Below are 12,603 nucleotides of genomic sequence, written 5' to 3'. Positions count from 1 at the left end.
TTAAGACCCTATTTAGCCTTTAATGGCCGCCTATCGTTCTCTTTGTTTCCTGTTTGCTTTGGGTCTGAGGGTAGAGTTGTACATCGGTGTTTTCTTAGATCCGCTGAGCTATTTCTCCCAGGACTTAAGTGACTGCCCTGCTTTTTAAACTTTCTAAGGCCGAGCATTTTCCTAAGGTAACGCTGAGTTAAGCTAGCTGCCCTATGCCCTGCTTCAGGCTAACAGTGAGCTAACAGTGAGATAACGGTGAGCTAACAGTGAGCTAACAGTGGGATAACAGTGAAAAAACAGTGAGATAACGGTGAGCTAACAGTAAGCAAAAAGTGAGATATTAGTAAGCTAACAATGAGCTAACAGCGAGCTAACAGTGCGATAACAGTGAGCTAACAGTGAGCTAACAGTGCGATAACAATGAGCTAACAGTGAACTTGGTGTTTTCTTAGATCCGCTGAGCTATTTCTTCCAGGACTAAAGTGACTGCCCTGCTTTTTAAACTTTCTAATGCCAAGAATTTTCCTAAGGTAACGCTGAGTTAAGCTAGCTGCCCTATGCCCTCGTTCAGGTTCTTTCTTCTGTGATACTTTGGGTATTAACTGATTCTATCGTTCATTTGAGGTTAAACCGTACGTGATTTCTATTCTCTGTTAATTTCTTGCCAATATTTTCCAGCTGTCTTATCAGTTTGACAGGGAAATTGCTCAGTGGATCAGCGAAAACACCAATCTACAACTCCATCCTCAGACCCAAAACAAACAGGAAACAAAGAGAACAATAGGCGGCCATCACAGGTTGAATAGGGTCGTTAAGGCTGAAACTGGAGACAATGTTTGTTTACAGTTTCAGTGTAGTTAGCTCCTCCTTCAGACAGATATAAAGAAGTGGCTTGGACGAGCAGCGAAACGTCTTCACTCCCACAACGATTTGTCCAGTTGACAGAGTTAATTTCGTCTTTAGCGATGGATCAGACCTGGACGACTGAGGGATCACACAGACATCTTTGTTTTTGTGTGTATTCTTCTGTATTTTAACACTCATGAGAAAGAGTCTGCTGCTCTCGCTGGTCTCTGTGTAAATACAGATAAATGAAATGAAGCCCAGGGAGAAGCTCAAAGTCGCTTCACGCTGCATTATTCATTCACTCCAGACTTGATACGTTCCTGAGGAGACGGTCCTTTCTACATCCTGTTTAAATCTAGAAGAGTTTGGAATCGGACCATAGAACGTCCAATCACAGCCGCTCATTTGTAACATGTGACTCTCAAATGCAGAAAACATCTCCTCTGCAAATTCTCTCTCCTTCAGAACTACCGTAAATTTCGGACCTATACCACCGCGCGGCTTATTTATAGATTTTTACTGGCTAACCTGCGGCTAACGGTGTGCTAACGGTGCGCTAACAGTGAACTAACTCTCACTCACACACTGCAGTGTCTTGCCCAAGGACACAACACTTTACACTAGATCCACTGCTGCCCCACTGTGGCGTCTCGTGTTCATCCTCCCTAACCCACCAGCAGGGGGCGGCACTGACCTGTTGCAGAATGCGTCGCGTCTTGATGTCGTTGGCGCCCACGGACATCTCCATGGTAACCACGTCCTGCAGGCTCCACAGGAAGTAGGAGGAGTCGGTGTAGGTCTCCACAATGTCGACGAACGTGTCATATCCCGGAAGTAAGCTGGTGATGACGGAGAACTCGCCCCAGTCGTACTCCTCCATCAGCTGGAGACAGACAAACAAATAAATAAACAAACACACAAAGAAACAAACAAAGAAACAAACACAAAGAAACAAACACACAATTAGACAGACAAACAAATAAACAAACAGACAAATAAACAGAGAAAGAAACAGACAAATAAACAAACACACAATTAGACAGACATACAAACACATAAACAGACAGAAAAACAAACAGACAAATAAACAATCACACAAAAAGACAGACAAATAAACACATAAATAAACAAACACACAAATACAAAAACACACAAACAAACAGAAAGACCAATAAACAAACAGACAAACAAACACAAACAAATAAACAAACACACAAACAAACAGAAAAACAAATAAACACACAAAGAAACAAACGCACGATTAGACAGACAAATAAACAAACACAAAAACAGACAGACAAACAAACACATAAATAAACAAGCACACAAACAGACACATAAACAAACACACAAATACAAAAACACACAAACAGAAAGACCAATAAACAAACAGACAAACAAACACAAACAAATAAATAAACAAACACACAAAGAAACAGAAAAATAAACAAACAGACAAATAAACAAACACACAAACAAACAGAAAAACAAATAAACAGACAAAAAATAAACACACAGACAAATAAACAAACACACAAATAAAAAACACAAACAGAAAAACAAATAAACACAAACAAATAGACAAAAAATAAACACACAAAACAAATAAACAAACACACAAAGAAACAGACAAACACACAAACATACAGAAAAAACAAATAAACACAAACAAATAAATAAACAATCACACAAACAAACAAATGAACAAGCAAACAGACAAACAACAAATAAACAGACAAACAAAGATCTTTAGGAACAATTCAAACCAAAGTCTCTGTATCAGATCAAGTGTAAAGCTCCTGTCATTATTCGATTTGTCGCGTTTTTAATTTCCTGTTTAACTCTTTCATGGAGTAAAACTCAGACAATCATAACTATTGTGTAATTTAGACAAGTGTTGGCCTTTGTTTATATTATGGTTGCTAGGTAACAGTTATTAAATGACCTCTACATCTGTCACGTCTGCTGTGTCCAACCAAGAAGTAACATCATAAAAAACAAAAATGACGTGCAGTGAATGAGTCTAACCTGGTAAATGAACTTTAACACTTTAACTACTGGGCCTGTCCACATCAAACAAAAACTGGAGCAAAGTTCAACATCCTCTCTGTCAGTAAAAACAAACAAAAGTGGAACTATTTTTTTTCATAATATCTTCGCAAAGTGGAGCCGTGATTCAACCCCAAAGACGTGATCGCTGTCAGCCGGAAGAGCTTTAAGTCAGAAGATTAAAATGACGAGTTTGTGGAGCCGATCCCAAACAAACAAAGAGACGCTTCAACATTTGTGCACCAGAAGTTTGGAGATTCCTTTAAAAGTTGCTGTATATCGACCTCTGTGTGTCTGCGTTTTACCTTAAACATACAGAGGATCTGCTGCTCCAGAGACGCTCCCATCTGCAGGAACGACGAGCCCTCCGACTGAAAACAAACAAAAAAAACAACAAAACCACAAATATGAGATTGTGATTGTGACGAGATGAGGGATTATTGGACTTCAGCTTCCTGTTTATTGGCAACATTTTACTTTTTCATTATTCTGCAACCAATATGTGTCCTAGGTATGTGTTTAAATGAATAAATACATACCTAGAACACATATCTACACCGCGTACATGGTGTTTTAATAGATTTCTACAGAGTTACACAGTTTACAGAGAGAAACGAGCTAAGTTCAGATGAAAACCTTTATCCATAAATGTCAAGAGCATCAAGTTGTGGCAGAGAAAAGAATTCCACCATCAGGACATCTTCAGTGCACACGAGGTTTACACAAATGGTATTACACAAACACACATGGATTATAACGCAAAGAAGGTTTCATAAATACGTTCGTCCAAGCAGCTTCTTCAGGTCTAGAGCAGATTTAAATGTCCACTGAGCTGCCCGAAGGTGTCGTCTGCGCTAAATCTTCGCTAAGTTCACACCTTAGGACAGTGCAAAGGACACAAAGTGGGACTAAAAACCTCCCAGATCCCAGTTTTCCTTGTGTTTTGTGCTGTTTTCCTCCTCCCTTCTGTGTCAGAGCCTGGAGCTGGGCGGAGACTCGGGCTCCTCCCACACACACACCTGCCACTAACTGTCAATCAAGCCGCGCCTGGAGGAGGACAAAGGGAGCCAGGACCCGCCTCTCAGCGCCAGATCATTCGGCTCCGTCTCTTGTTTTTTGTATTTTGCGGCTCATTTCTAAGTTGGATGTTTTTTTGCGCCTCGTCAGACCTCACTCAGCTCCTCTGTCTCCGACCCAGCTCTCCACGACTGGTACGAAGCCCGAGTCCTGTCTCTCTGATCCCCCGTCAGTCGTTACAACAGCCCTCAACCGTATTTCAAACAGAGGTCTGGAGGACTAAAGGGGAGAGCGAGGGACGAGGAGGGGGCGGGGTCTGGAGGACTAAAGGGGAGAGTGAGGGAGGAGGAGGGGGCGAGGTCTGGAGGACTAAAGGGGAGAAGGAGGGGGGAGGAGGGGGCGGGGTCTGGAGGACTAAAGGGGAGAGGGGGGGAGGAGGAGGGGCAGGGTTTGGAGGACTAAAGGGGAGAGTGAGGGAGGAGGAGGGGGCGGGGTCTGGAGGACTAAAGGGGAGAGTGAGGGAGGAGGAGGGGCGGGGTCTGGAGGACTAAAAGGGAGAGTGAGGGAGGAGGAGGGGCGGGGTCTGGAGGACTAAAGGGGAGAAGGAGGGGGGAGGAGGGGGCGGGGTCTGGAGGACTAAAGGGGAGAGGGGGGGAGGAGGAGGGGCAGGGTTTGGAGGACTAAAGGGGAGAGTGAGGGAGGAGGAGGGGGCGGGGTCTGGAGGACTAAAGGGGAGAGTGAGGGAGGAGGAGGGGTGGGGTCTGGAGGACTAAAAGGGAGAGTGAGGGAGGAGGAGGGGCGGGGTCTGGAGGACTAAAGGGGAGAAGGAGGGGGGAGGAGGGGGCGGGGTCTGGAGGACTAAAGAGGAGAGCGAGGAGGGGAGGAGGAGGGGCGGGATCTGGAGGACTAAAGGGGAGAGTGAGGGGGGGAGGGGCGGGGTCTGGAGGACTAAAGGGGAGAGGGAGGGGGGGAGGGGCGGGGTCTGGAGGACTAAAGGGGAGAGGGAGGGGGGAGGAGGGGGCGGGGTCTGGAGGACTAAAGAGGAGAGCGAGGAGGGGAGGAGGAGGGGCGGGGTCTGGAGGACTAAAGGGGAGAGTGAGGGGGGGAGGGGCGGGGTCTGGAGGACTAAAGGGGAGAGGGAGGGGGGAGGAGGGGGCGGGGTTTGGAGGAGTAAAGAGGAGAGAGAGGGGGAGGAGGAGGAGGGGCGGAGTTTGGAGGACTAAAGGGGAGAGGGAGGAGGAGGAGGAGGCGTGGGGTCTGGAGAAATAAGTTTGCTTTGTCTATCCGGTACTCACACTTCAAATTCACTTGGCTGTAATCAGGACAGTGCTGTGTGATGTCATGTGGTACTCGAAATTGCCCAGGTGGCAGAAGGCAGGACAAGCTCATGTTTTTATACTTTTTTTTTTTTTTGGCAACCCAAAGCTGCACATTTTCCTCATTTAAACTAAAATTTAATTATCTACACATTTAAAAAACTCCACTCTGGTGTCTGAGACGTGTGAAAAGCGCTTGTAAACTCATCATGGTGAATAATTAGGACGTTCTGAGTGAATAACAGAAGTGAGGAAGAACTTTGGACCACCGCAAATGGTTTAAATATAGAAGCTGTTAGAATTTCAGCTTATTTTGCCACGGACCCGATACGACAGAATCAAATACGACACAGAGCGAGCTAATTATAAGAGAACTTTGTTACAATGAGATTAAAAACTCATAAAAGCTTGTTTTGCATAATATGAAGGGAAGGTTTAGAAAAGTTTTGTAATTACACCCTCCAACTCGTATAATTAACAGCTGCGTCTCTAAATCCACGCACCACTTTTGACTTTTCGACTAGCGTTAGCACCTTTTAGCTCGCGGACGCGTTTGAGCGGTGTGTTCCCGTCAGAAAGCCATCCGAGCGGAACGTGCAGCTGCGGCCAATTACCCCGCGACGGCAGCCATGTTAGGAGCCACGGAGCGGGTTCGGAAAACACACAAAATGTCTGCCAAAAGGTCGCGCTAACTCAAACGATCGCAAAGTCTAACGGAGCTGTAGGAACGTGACGAAAGTTAAACGTGGGGGTGGCGTCCAAACTCAATTTTTTGAAAGATTTCTACCACGTTAAGACGATGTTCCTTCATCAAAAACACGTCTGAAGAGGTTTTAGAGGCGTCCGTGCATGTTTGAGTAATCTAGAGATCTATTCAAACCCCCCTTACGGTTAGCTGTAAGATTCTGTACGAGGCCCCGCCCACAAACCTACATCACCCACTCTCCCACACGACAACTCTCCATAAATCTACAAAAACATGATGCAAAACTGTGCACTACGACTTCACAAACCTGGTGTGATGTGCAGTAGTTTCATTAGTGTGACGCAGCTGATTGTGTTGTGATAGTGCTCTGAAGGGGGAGGGGGTTAGCACAAAGAGAGGAGAGACTCAGAGCGTCAAAAACTACATTTTACTTCATTGTTTTCAGCAAATATAGTATTTTCAAAACATTAAAAGGAAAAATGGAAATGGAAATATGTGATGTGTTACAGTTAATACCCCATAGAAGTAAATACCTCCTCTTTAATACCCCATAGAAGTAAATACCTCCTCTTTAATACCCCATAGAAGTAAATGCCTCCTCTTTAATACCCCATAGAAGTAAATGCCTCCTCTTTAATACCCCATAGAAGTAAATACCTCCTCTTTAATACCCCATAGAAGTAAATACCTCCTCTTTAATACCCCATAGAAGTAAATGCCTCCTCTTTAATACCCCATAGAAGTAAATACCTCCTCTTTAATACCCCATAGAAGTAAATACCTCCTCTTTAATACCCCATAGAAGTAAATACCTCCTCTTTAATACCCCATAGAAGTAAAATACTCCTCTTTAATACCCCATAGAAGTAAATGCCTCCTCTTTAATACAACACAGAAGTAAATACCTCCTTTTTAATACCCCATAGAAGTAAATACCTCCTCTTTAATACCCCATAGAAGTAAATACCTCCTCTTTAATACCCCATAGAAGTAAATACCTCCTCTTTAATACCCCATAGAAGTAAATGCCTCCTCTTTAATACAACACAGAAGTAAATACCTCCTTTTTAATACCCCATAGAAGTAAATGCCTCCTCTTTAATACCCCATAGAAGTAAATACCTCCTCTTTAATACCCCACAGAAGTAAATACCTCCTCTTTATCAAGTTAAAGTGATTTAAATACAGGAAGTAGAGCTGAGTTGTAAAACAGAATCTCTCTGCGTCTGTCATCAACACAGAAAAATAAAAATAAAAAAATAAAAATCCAGAGACTGTTAACGCACAAGGACACTTTAAGCCATCATTTAATTAAATAAAGATGTTTGTTTTTGTCTGGCCTCATGGTTGCTAGGTAACAGTTATGGTATTACCTCTATGTGTCTGTTTACGTCATTTGTTTTGGTAAAATCCTGTGTTTTAGTGAAATGAGTCTTTGTCCGTCATATGCACTTTAACTATCTTGCATTTATTAATTGATTTATTTAAATTCTATTGCAAAAAAAAAACAAAAAAACAACAACTTGAAAAAGCATGTGTGTTCTTACATGTTACAAGTTTAAATTTAAAGCCATACAGGGAAACATTTCAGGCAAGGCAACGATCTTCATGATAGTGTTGTCACGATACTGAAATTTCAAACTCGATTTCGATACTAAGGAACAGACTCGATACCGATACCAGGATGATTATAAAAAACTCTCTTTCTTTAGACGACATAATGTGTGTGATCAAACTAAACACGTCGAAAGTGTTTCAAACTCAATAAATTCAAGTATTTAAAATGATTTTTCTTTTTCCATGACATTTCCGTGTGGAATGCAGCGTGTTGTCTTAAAATGCATAAAGTGAGTGGACCTGCTCCCGTTCTGTCAAAGCCTCGTGGTTTCGACCTGGAAGTGGTGCATATATTAGCATAGCAGCGACGCAAATCAGGTAGAGACGCAAACCACGCACACATGAGACATATGTGGACATTTAGAGACACGTCACCTGTGTGTGTGACAGGGACACCTCACCTGTGTGTGTGACAGGGACACCTCACCTGTATGTGTGTGTGACAGGGACACCTCACCTGTGTGTGTGACAGGGACACCTCACCTGTGTGTGACAGGGACACCTCACCTGTGTGTGTGACAGGGACTCCTCACCTGTGTGTGTGACAGGGACACCTCACCTGTGTGTGTGACAGGGACACCTCACCTGTGTGTGACAGGGACACCTCACCTGTGTGTGACAGGGACACCTCACCTGTGTGTGTGACAGGGACACCTCACCTGTGTGTGTGACAGGGACACCTCACCTGTGTGTGTGACAGGGACACCTCACCTGTGTGTGTGACAGGGACACCTCACCTGTGTGTGTGACAGGGACACCTCACCTGTGTGTGTGACAGGAACACCTCACCTGTGTGTGTGACAGGGACACCTCACCTGTATGTGTGTGTGACAGGGACACCTCACCTGTGTGTGTGACAGGGACACCTCACCTGTGTGTGACAGGGACTCCTCACCTGTGTGTGTGACAGGGACATTTCACCTGTGTGTGTGACAGGGACACCTCACCTGTGTGTGACAGGGACACCTCACCTGTGTGTGACAGGGACACCTCACCTGTGTGTGTGACAGGGACACCTCACCTGTGTGTGTGACAGGGACACTTCACCTGTGTGTGTGACAGGGACACCTCACCTGTGTGTGACAGGGACACCTCACCTGTGTGTGTGACAGGGACACCTCACCTGTGTGTGTGACAGGGACACCTCACCTGTGTGTGTGACAGGGACACCTCACCTGTGTGTGTGACAGGGACACTTCACCTGTGTGTGACAGGGACACCTCACCTGTGTGTGTGACAGGGACGCCTCACCTGTGTGTGTGACAGGGACACCTCACCTGTGTGTGTGACAGGGACACTTCACCTGTGTGTGTGACAGGGACACCTCACCTGTGTGTGACAGGGACACCTCACCTGTGTGTGTGACAGGGACACCTCACCTGTGTGTCTGTGTGTGACAGGGACACCTCACCTGTGTGTGTGACAGAGACACCTCACCTGTGTGTGTGTGTGTGTGACAGGGACACCTCACCTGTGTGTGTGACAGAGACACCTCACCTGTGTGTGTGACAGGGACACCTCACCTGTGTGTGACAGGGACACCTCACCTGTGTGTGTGACAGGGACACCTCACCTGTGTGTGTGACAGGGACACCTCACCTGTGTGTGTGACAGAGACACCTCACCTGTACATGTGTGTGTGTGACAGGGACAACTCACCTGTGTGTGACAGGGACACCTCACCTGTGTGTGTGACAGGGACACCTCACCTGTGTGTCTGTGTGTGACAGGGACACCTCACCTGTGTGTGTGACAGGGACACCTCACCTGTGTGTGTGACAGGGACACCTCACCTGTGTGTGTGACAGGGACACTTCACCTGTGTGTGACAGGGACACCTCACCTGTGTGTGTGACAGGGACGCCTCACCTGTGTGTGTGACAGGGACACCTCACCTGTGTGTGTGACAGGGACACTTCACCTGTGTGTGTGACAGGGACACCTCACCTGTGTGTGACAGGGACACCTCACCTGTGTGTGTGACAGGGACACCTCACCTGTGTGTCTGTGTGTGACAGGGACACCTCACCTGTGTGTGTGACAGAGACACCTCACCTGTGTGTGTGTGTGACAGGGACACCTCACCTGTGTGTGTGACAGAGACACCTCACCTGTGTGTGTGACAGGGACACCTCACCTGTGTGTGACAGGGACACCTCACCTGTGTGTGTGACAGGGACACCTCACCTGTGTGTGTGACAGGGACACCTCACCTGTGTGTCTGTGTGTGACAGGGACACCTCACCTGTGTGTGTGACAGAGACACCTCACCTGTACATGTGTGTGTGTGACAGGGACACCTCACCTGTGTGTGACAGGGACACCTCACCTGTACATGTGTGTGTTTGAACATTGTATAAAATCTTATTTCATGAACCGAATGTCTCAAAAATGGTCTGTTTGCATTTTGCCTGGATTGTTGCATCATAGATAAAACTCCAGATCGCTCCTGCACAGTTTTTAAGTCTATAAACCATCACCGGGCTCATTATGCAGGGCTCTGTTCACATAGTTAAGGGTTTGTTTACTTTGACCTGGTTAATTCCCCGTTGTGACATCAGAGGGAGCTCCAGCACCTGAATATCTCACTGGAAACAGAAGTGAAGGTAAAGAGCTCACACTATTCTCTGATTTATGTTCTAATGTTGTTTCCTCATCACAAACAAACCTGGAGTTGAGTTTTGTTTCATTCTCACATGTTTAACACACAAACCTGCAGATTTAGGCTGAGTTCTTCTCTCAAACTGAAAACACTCTGTTCCACCTTGTGATGTCATCATGTGGTGATACAGGAAGTGCTCCACTGTGTTTTTAAACTCCACCTTCAGTAGAATCATCTGGATCATTTCACCCCTTGAATTTTTTCCAATCTCTACTGAACTTAAAGTAAAAGGTAGACGCTAACTTGAACGCTACCACTTCATGACATCACAAGGTGGATTTGCGCACAGAAACACGTTTGGCGTCGTCACGATAGTCTATTTTAGATTGTAGACGAACGTTTGATGTAGATTCTGCACCATTTCAAACGGTGGCTCACTCCCACTCTCAGTTTGAACGGTTTTAAACAGATCTGAGCGTCGGTCGTTGGGTCTGTGATTAGTTTGTAGATAAAATGAGTTCCCACATTGGCTTCTGTCATATAAATAAATATAAAAAGAGCCAGTCTTTTGAACGGCTCTTTGAAGTGAAAAGATCCAAAAGATTCAGATCCCATAAAAGAGTCGAAAGTTCAATCACCGCTGCTACTACTTCTACTACTATTACTACTGCTACCACTCTACTAGGTATTACTACTATTACTACTTTAACCATTCCTTCTGTCCACACCTCCACCCCCCTCGCTCCTCTCCTTCTATCCCAGGATCTGTCACTCCGATCGGGGTAATTAGGTCCTCCGGCTCAGCCCCACTGCACAGCGTATGGAAATGTGACAGGAGACAGTCCCACAACACGGAACGTTCAGGGAAAGTGCTGTGGCAGAGTGGTTAGTCTGCCTCCTCCCCCCAGTGAGGAGGTTGTGGGTTAGACTCTTGATGTCTCAGAGTGGAGTGTGTGTTACTGTGGCAGAGTGGTTAGCCCTGCCTCCTCCTCGCACTAGAGGGATGTGGATCTTTCATGTGTTGATCTAAAAAACACAAATGGGTTGTGCTTCATAAAGAGGTCGATGGAAACAGACGTCTGGCTCTCAGCAGGACGAGAACTGAACCAGGACTGAACCAGGACTAAAGCAGGACTGAACCAGGACTAAAGGAGGACTAAACAAGGACTAAACAAGGACTAAAGCAGGACTAAACAAGGACTAAACCAGGAGTAAACAAGGACTAAACAAGGGCTAAAGCAGAACTGAACCAGGATAAAGCAGGACTAAAGGAGGACTAAACACGGACTAAACCAGGACTAAACAAGGACTAAAGGAGGACTAAATAAGGACTAAACAAGGGCTAAAGCAGAACTGAACCAGGACTAAAGCAGGACTACACCGGAACGACGAGAACTGAACCAGGACTAAACAAGGACTAAACCAGGACTAAAAGAGGACTAAACAAGGACTAAAGCAGGACTAAACAAGGACTAAAGCAGAACTGAACCAGGACTAAAGCAGGACTAAAGCAAGACTAAACAAGGACTAAACCGGGACTAAAGCAGGACTAAAGCGGGACTAAACCGGGACTAAACCAGAACTGAACCAGGACTGAATCAGGACTAAACCAGGACTAAAGTGGGACTAAAGCAGGTCGAAACCAGGACAAAACTTGGATCATACCAGGACTAAATCTGGAATAAACCTGATTTAAACCAGAACTAAACCAGGACTGATCCATGATTAAAACAGGACTAAAGTAGGACTAAACCAAGATTGGACCAGGACTAACCCAGGACTACACCAGAATTACATCAAAACTAAATTAGGACAAAACTAAGACTGAACCAGGCCCAAACCAAGACTAGACCAGGACTCCATCATGTCCAAACTAAGACAAAACCAGGACTGAAATCAAACTAAACCAAGGAGTGACCCAGGTCTAAACCGGGACTAAACTGGGACTAGACCAGGACTCCATGAGGTCAGGACTAAAACTGGACTGGCCCTTTTTAGGACAAGCCCAGTCTCCTTTCTCCTCTGAGGTCTCCACAGTGAGTATTCTGCCCCCTAGTGTGCAGCGATTCACAGTCTAATTTAGCCAGGGCAGATTTCAAATTATCGCCTCAGTCTCCTCAGTGAGAGACGGGCTAACCACTCTGCCACAGCGACACAGGGAGAACATGCACACGCCACTCAGAGACAGGAGGAGTCTAACCCACAACCTCCTCACTGAGGGGAGGAGGCAGGATAACCACTCTGCCACCACTTGGTTTAAAATGTTCATGTCCGTCTAATTTACAAAGACGCTGACGCTACAATAATTCATGATCCCAAAACCAAATGATTTTTTATTCAAAGACGTCTCTCAGCGTGAAAACAAACGACCACGCTCTGCTGCTCTCGGACTAAACACACCCTGAGTCTGTGTCATTTAGAAAAGTTTAGTCCTGGTTTGGTCCCGGTTTAGTCCTGGT

General features: G+C 45.6%; 1 protein-coding gene across 1 annotated transcript in view; it reads right to left on the bottom strand.

Moving 5' to 3' along the window:
* Nucleotides 1-12,603, bottom strand: part of LOC117387611 (glutamate receptor ionotropic, NMDA 2C) — a 73,095-nt gene that overhangs the window by 48,840 nt on the left and 11,652 nt on the right. Inside the window, exons 3-4 of the mRNA XM_033985149.1 lie at nucleotides 3,192-3,257; nucleotides 1,532-1,720 (exon numbers count right to left, since the gene is read on the bottom strand). Coding sequence (XP_033841040.1) covers nucleotides 1,532-1,720; nucleotides 3,192-3,257 — 255 coding nt within the window. The remainder of the gene's footprint in view (nucleotides 1-1,531; nucleotides 1,721-3,191; nucleotides 3,258-12,603) is intronic.

The sequence above is a fragment of the Periophthalmus magnuspinnatus genome, chromosome 19, assembly GCF_009829125.3.
Source record: "Periophthalmus magnuspinnatus isolate fPerMag1 chromosome 19, fPerMag1.2.pri, whole genome shotgun sequence".
In the NCBI taxonomy this organism is placed as follows: domain Eukaryota; kingdom Metazoa; phylum Chordata; class Actinopteri; order Gobiiformes; family Gobiidae; genus Periophthalmus; species Periophthalmus magnuspinnatus.
Note: the sequence above shows the minus strand (reverse complement) of the source record. Positions and strands in the feature narration are given on the sequence as shown.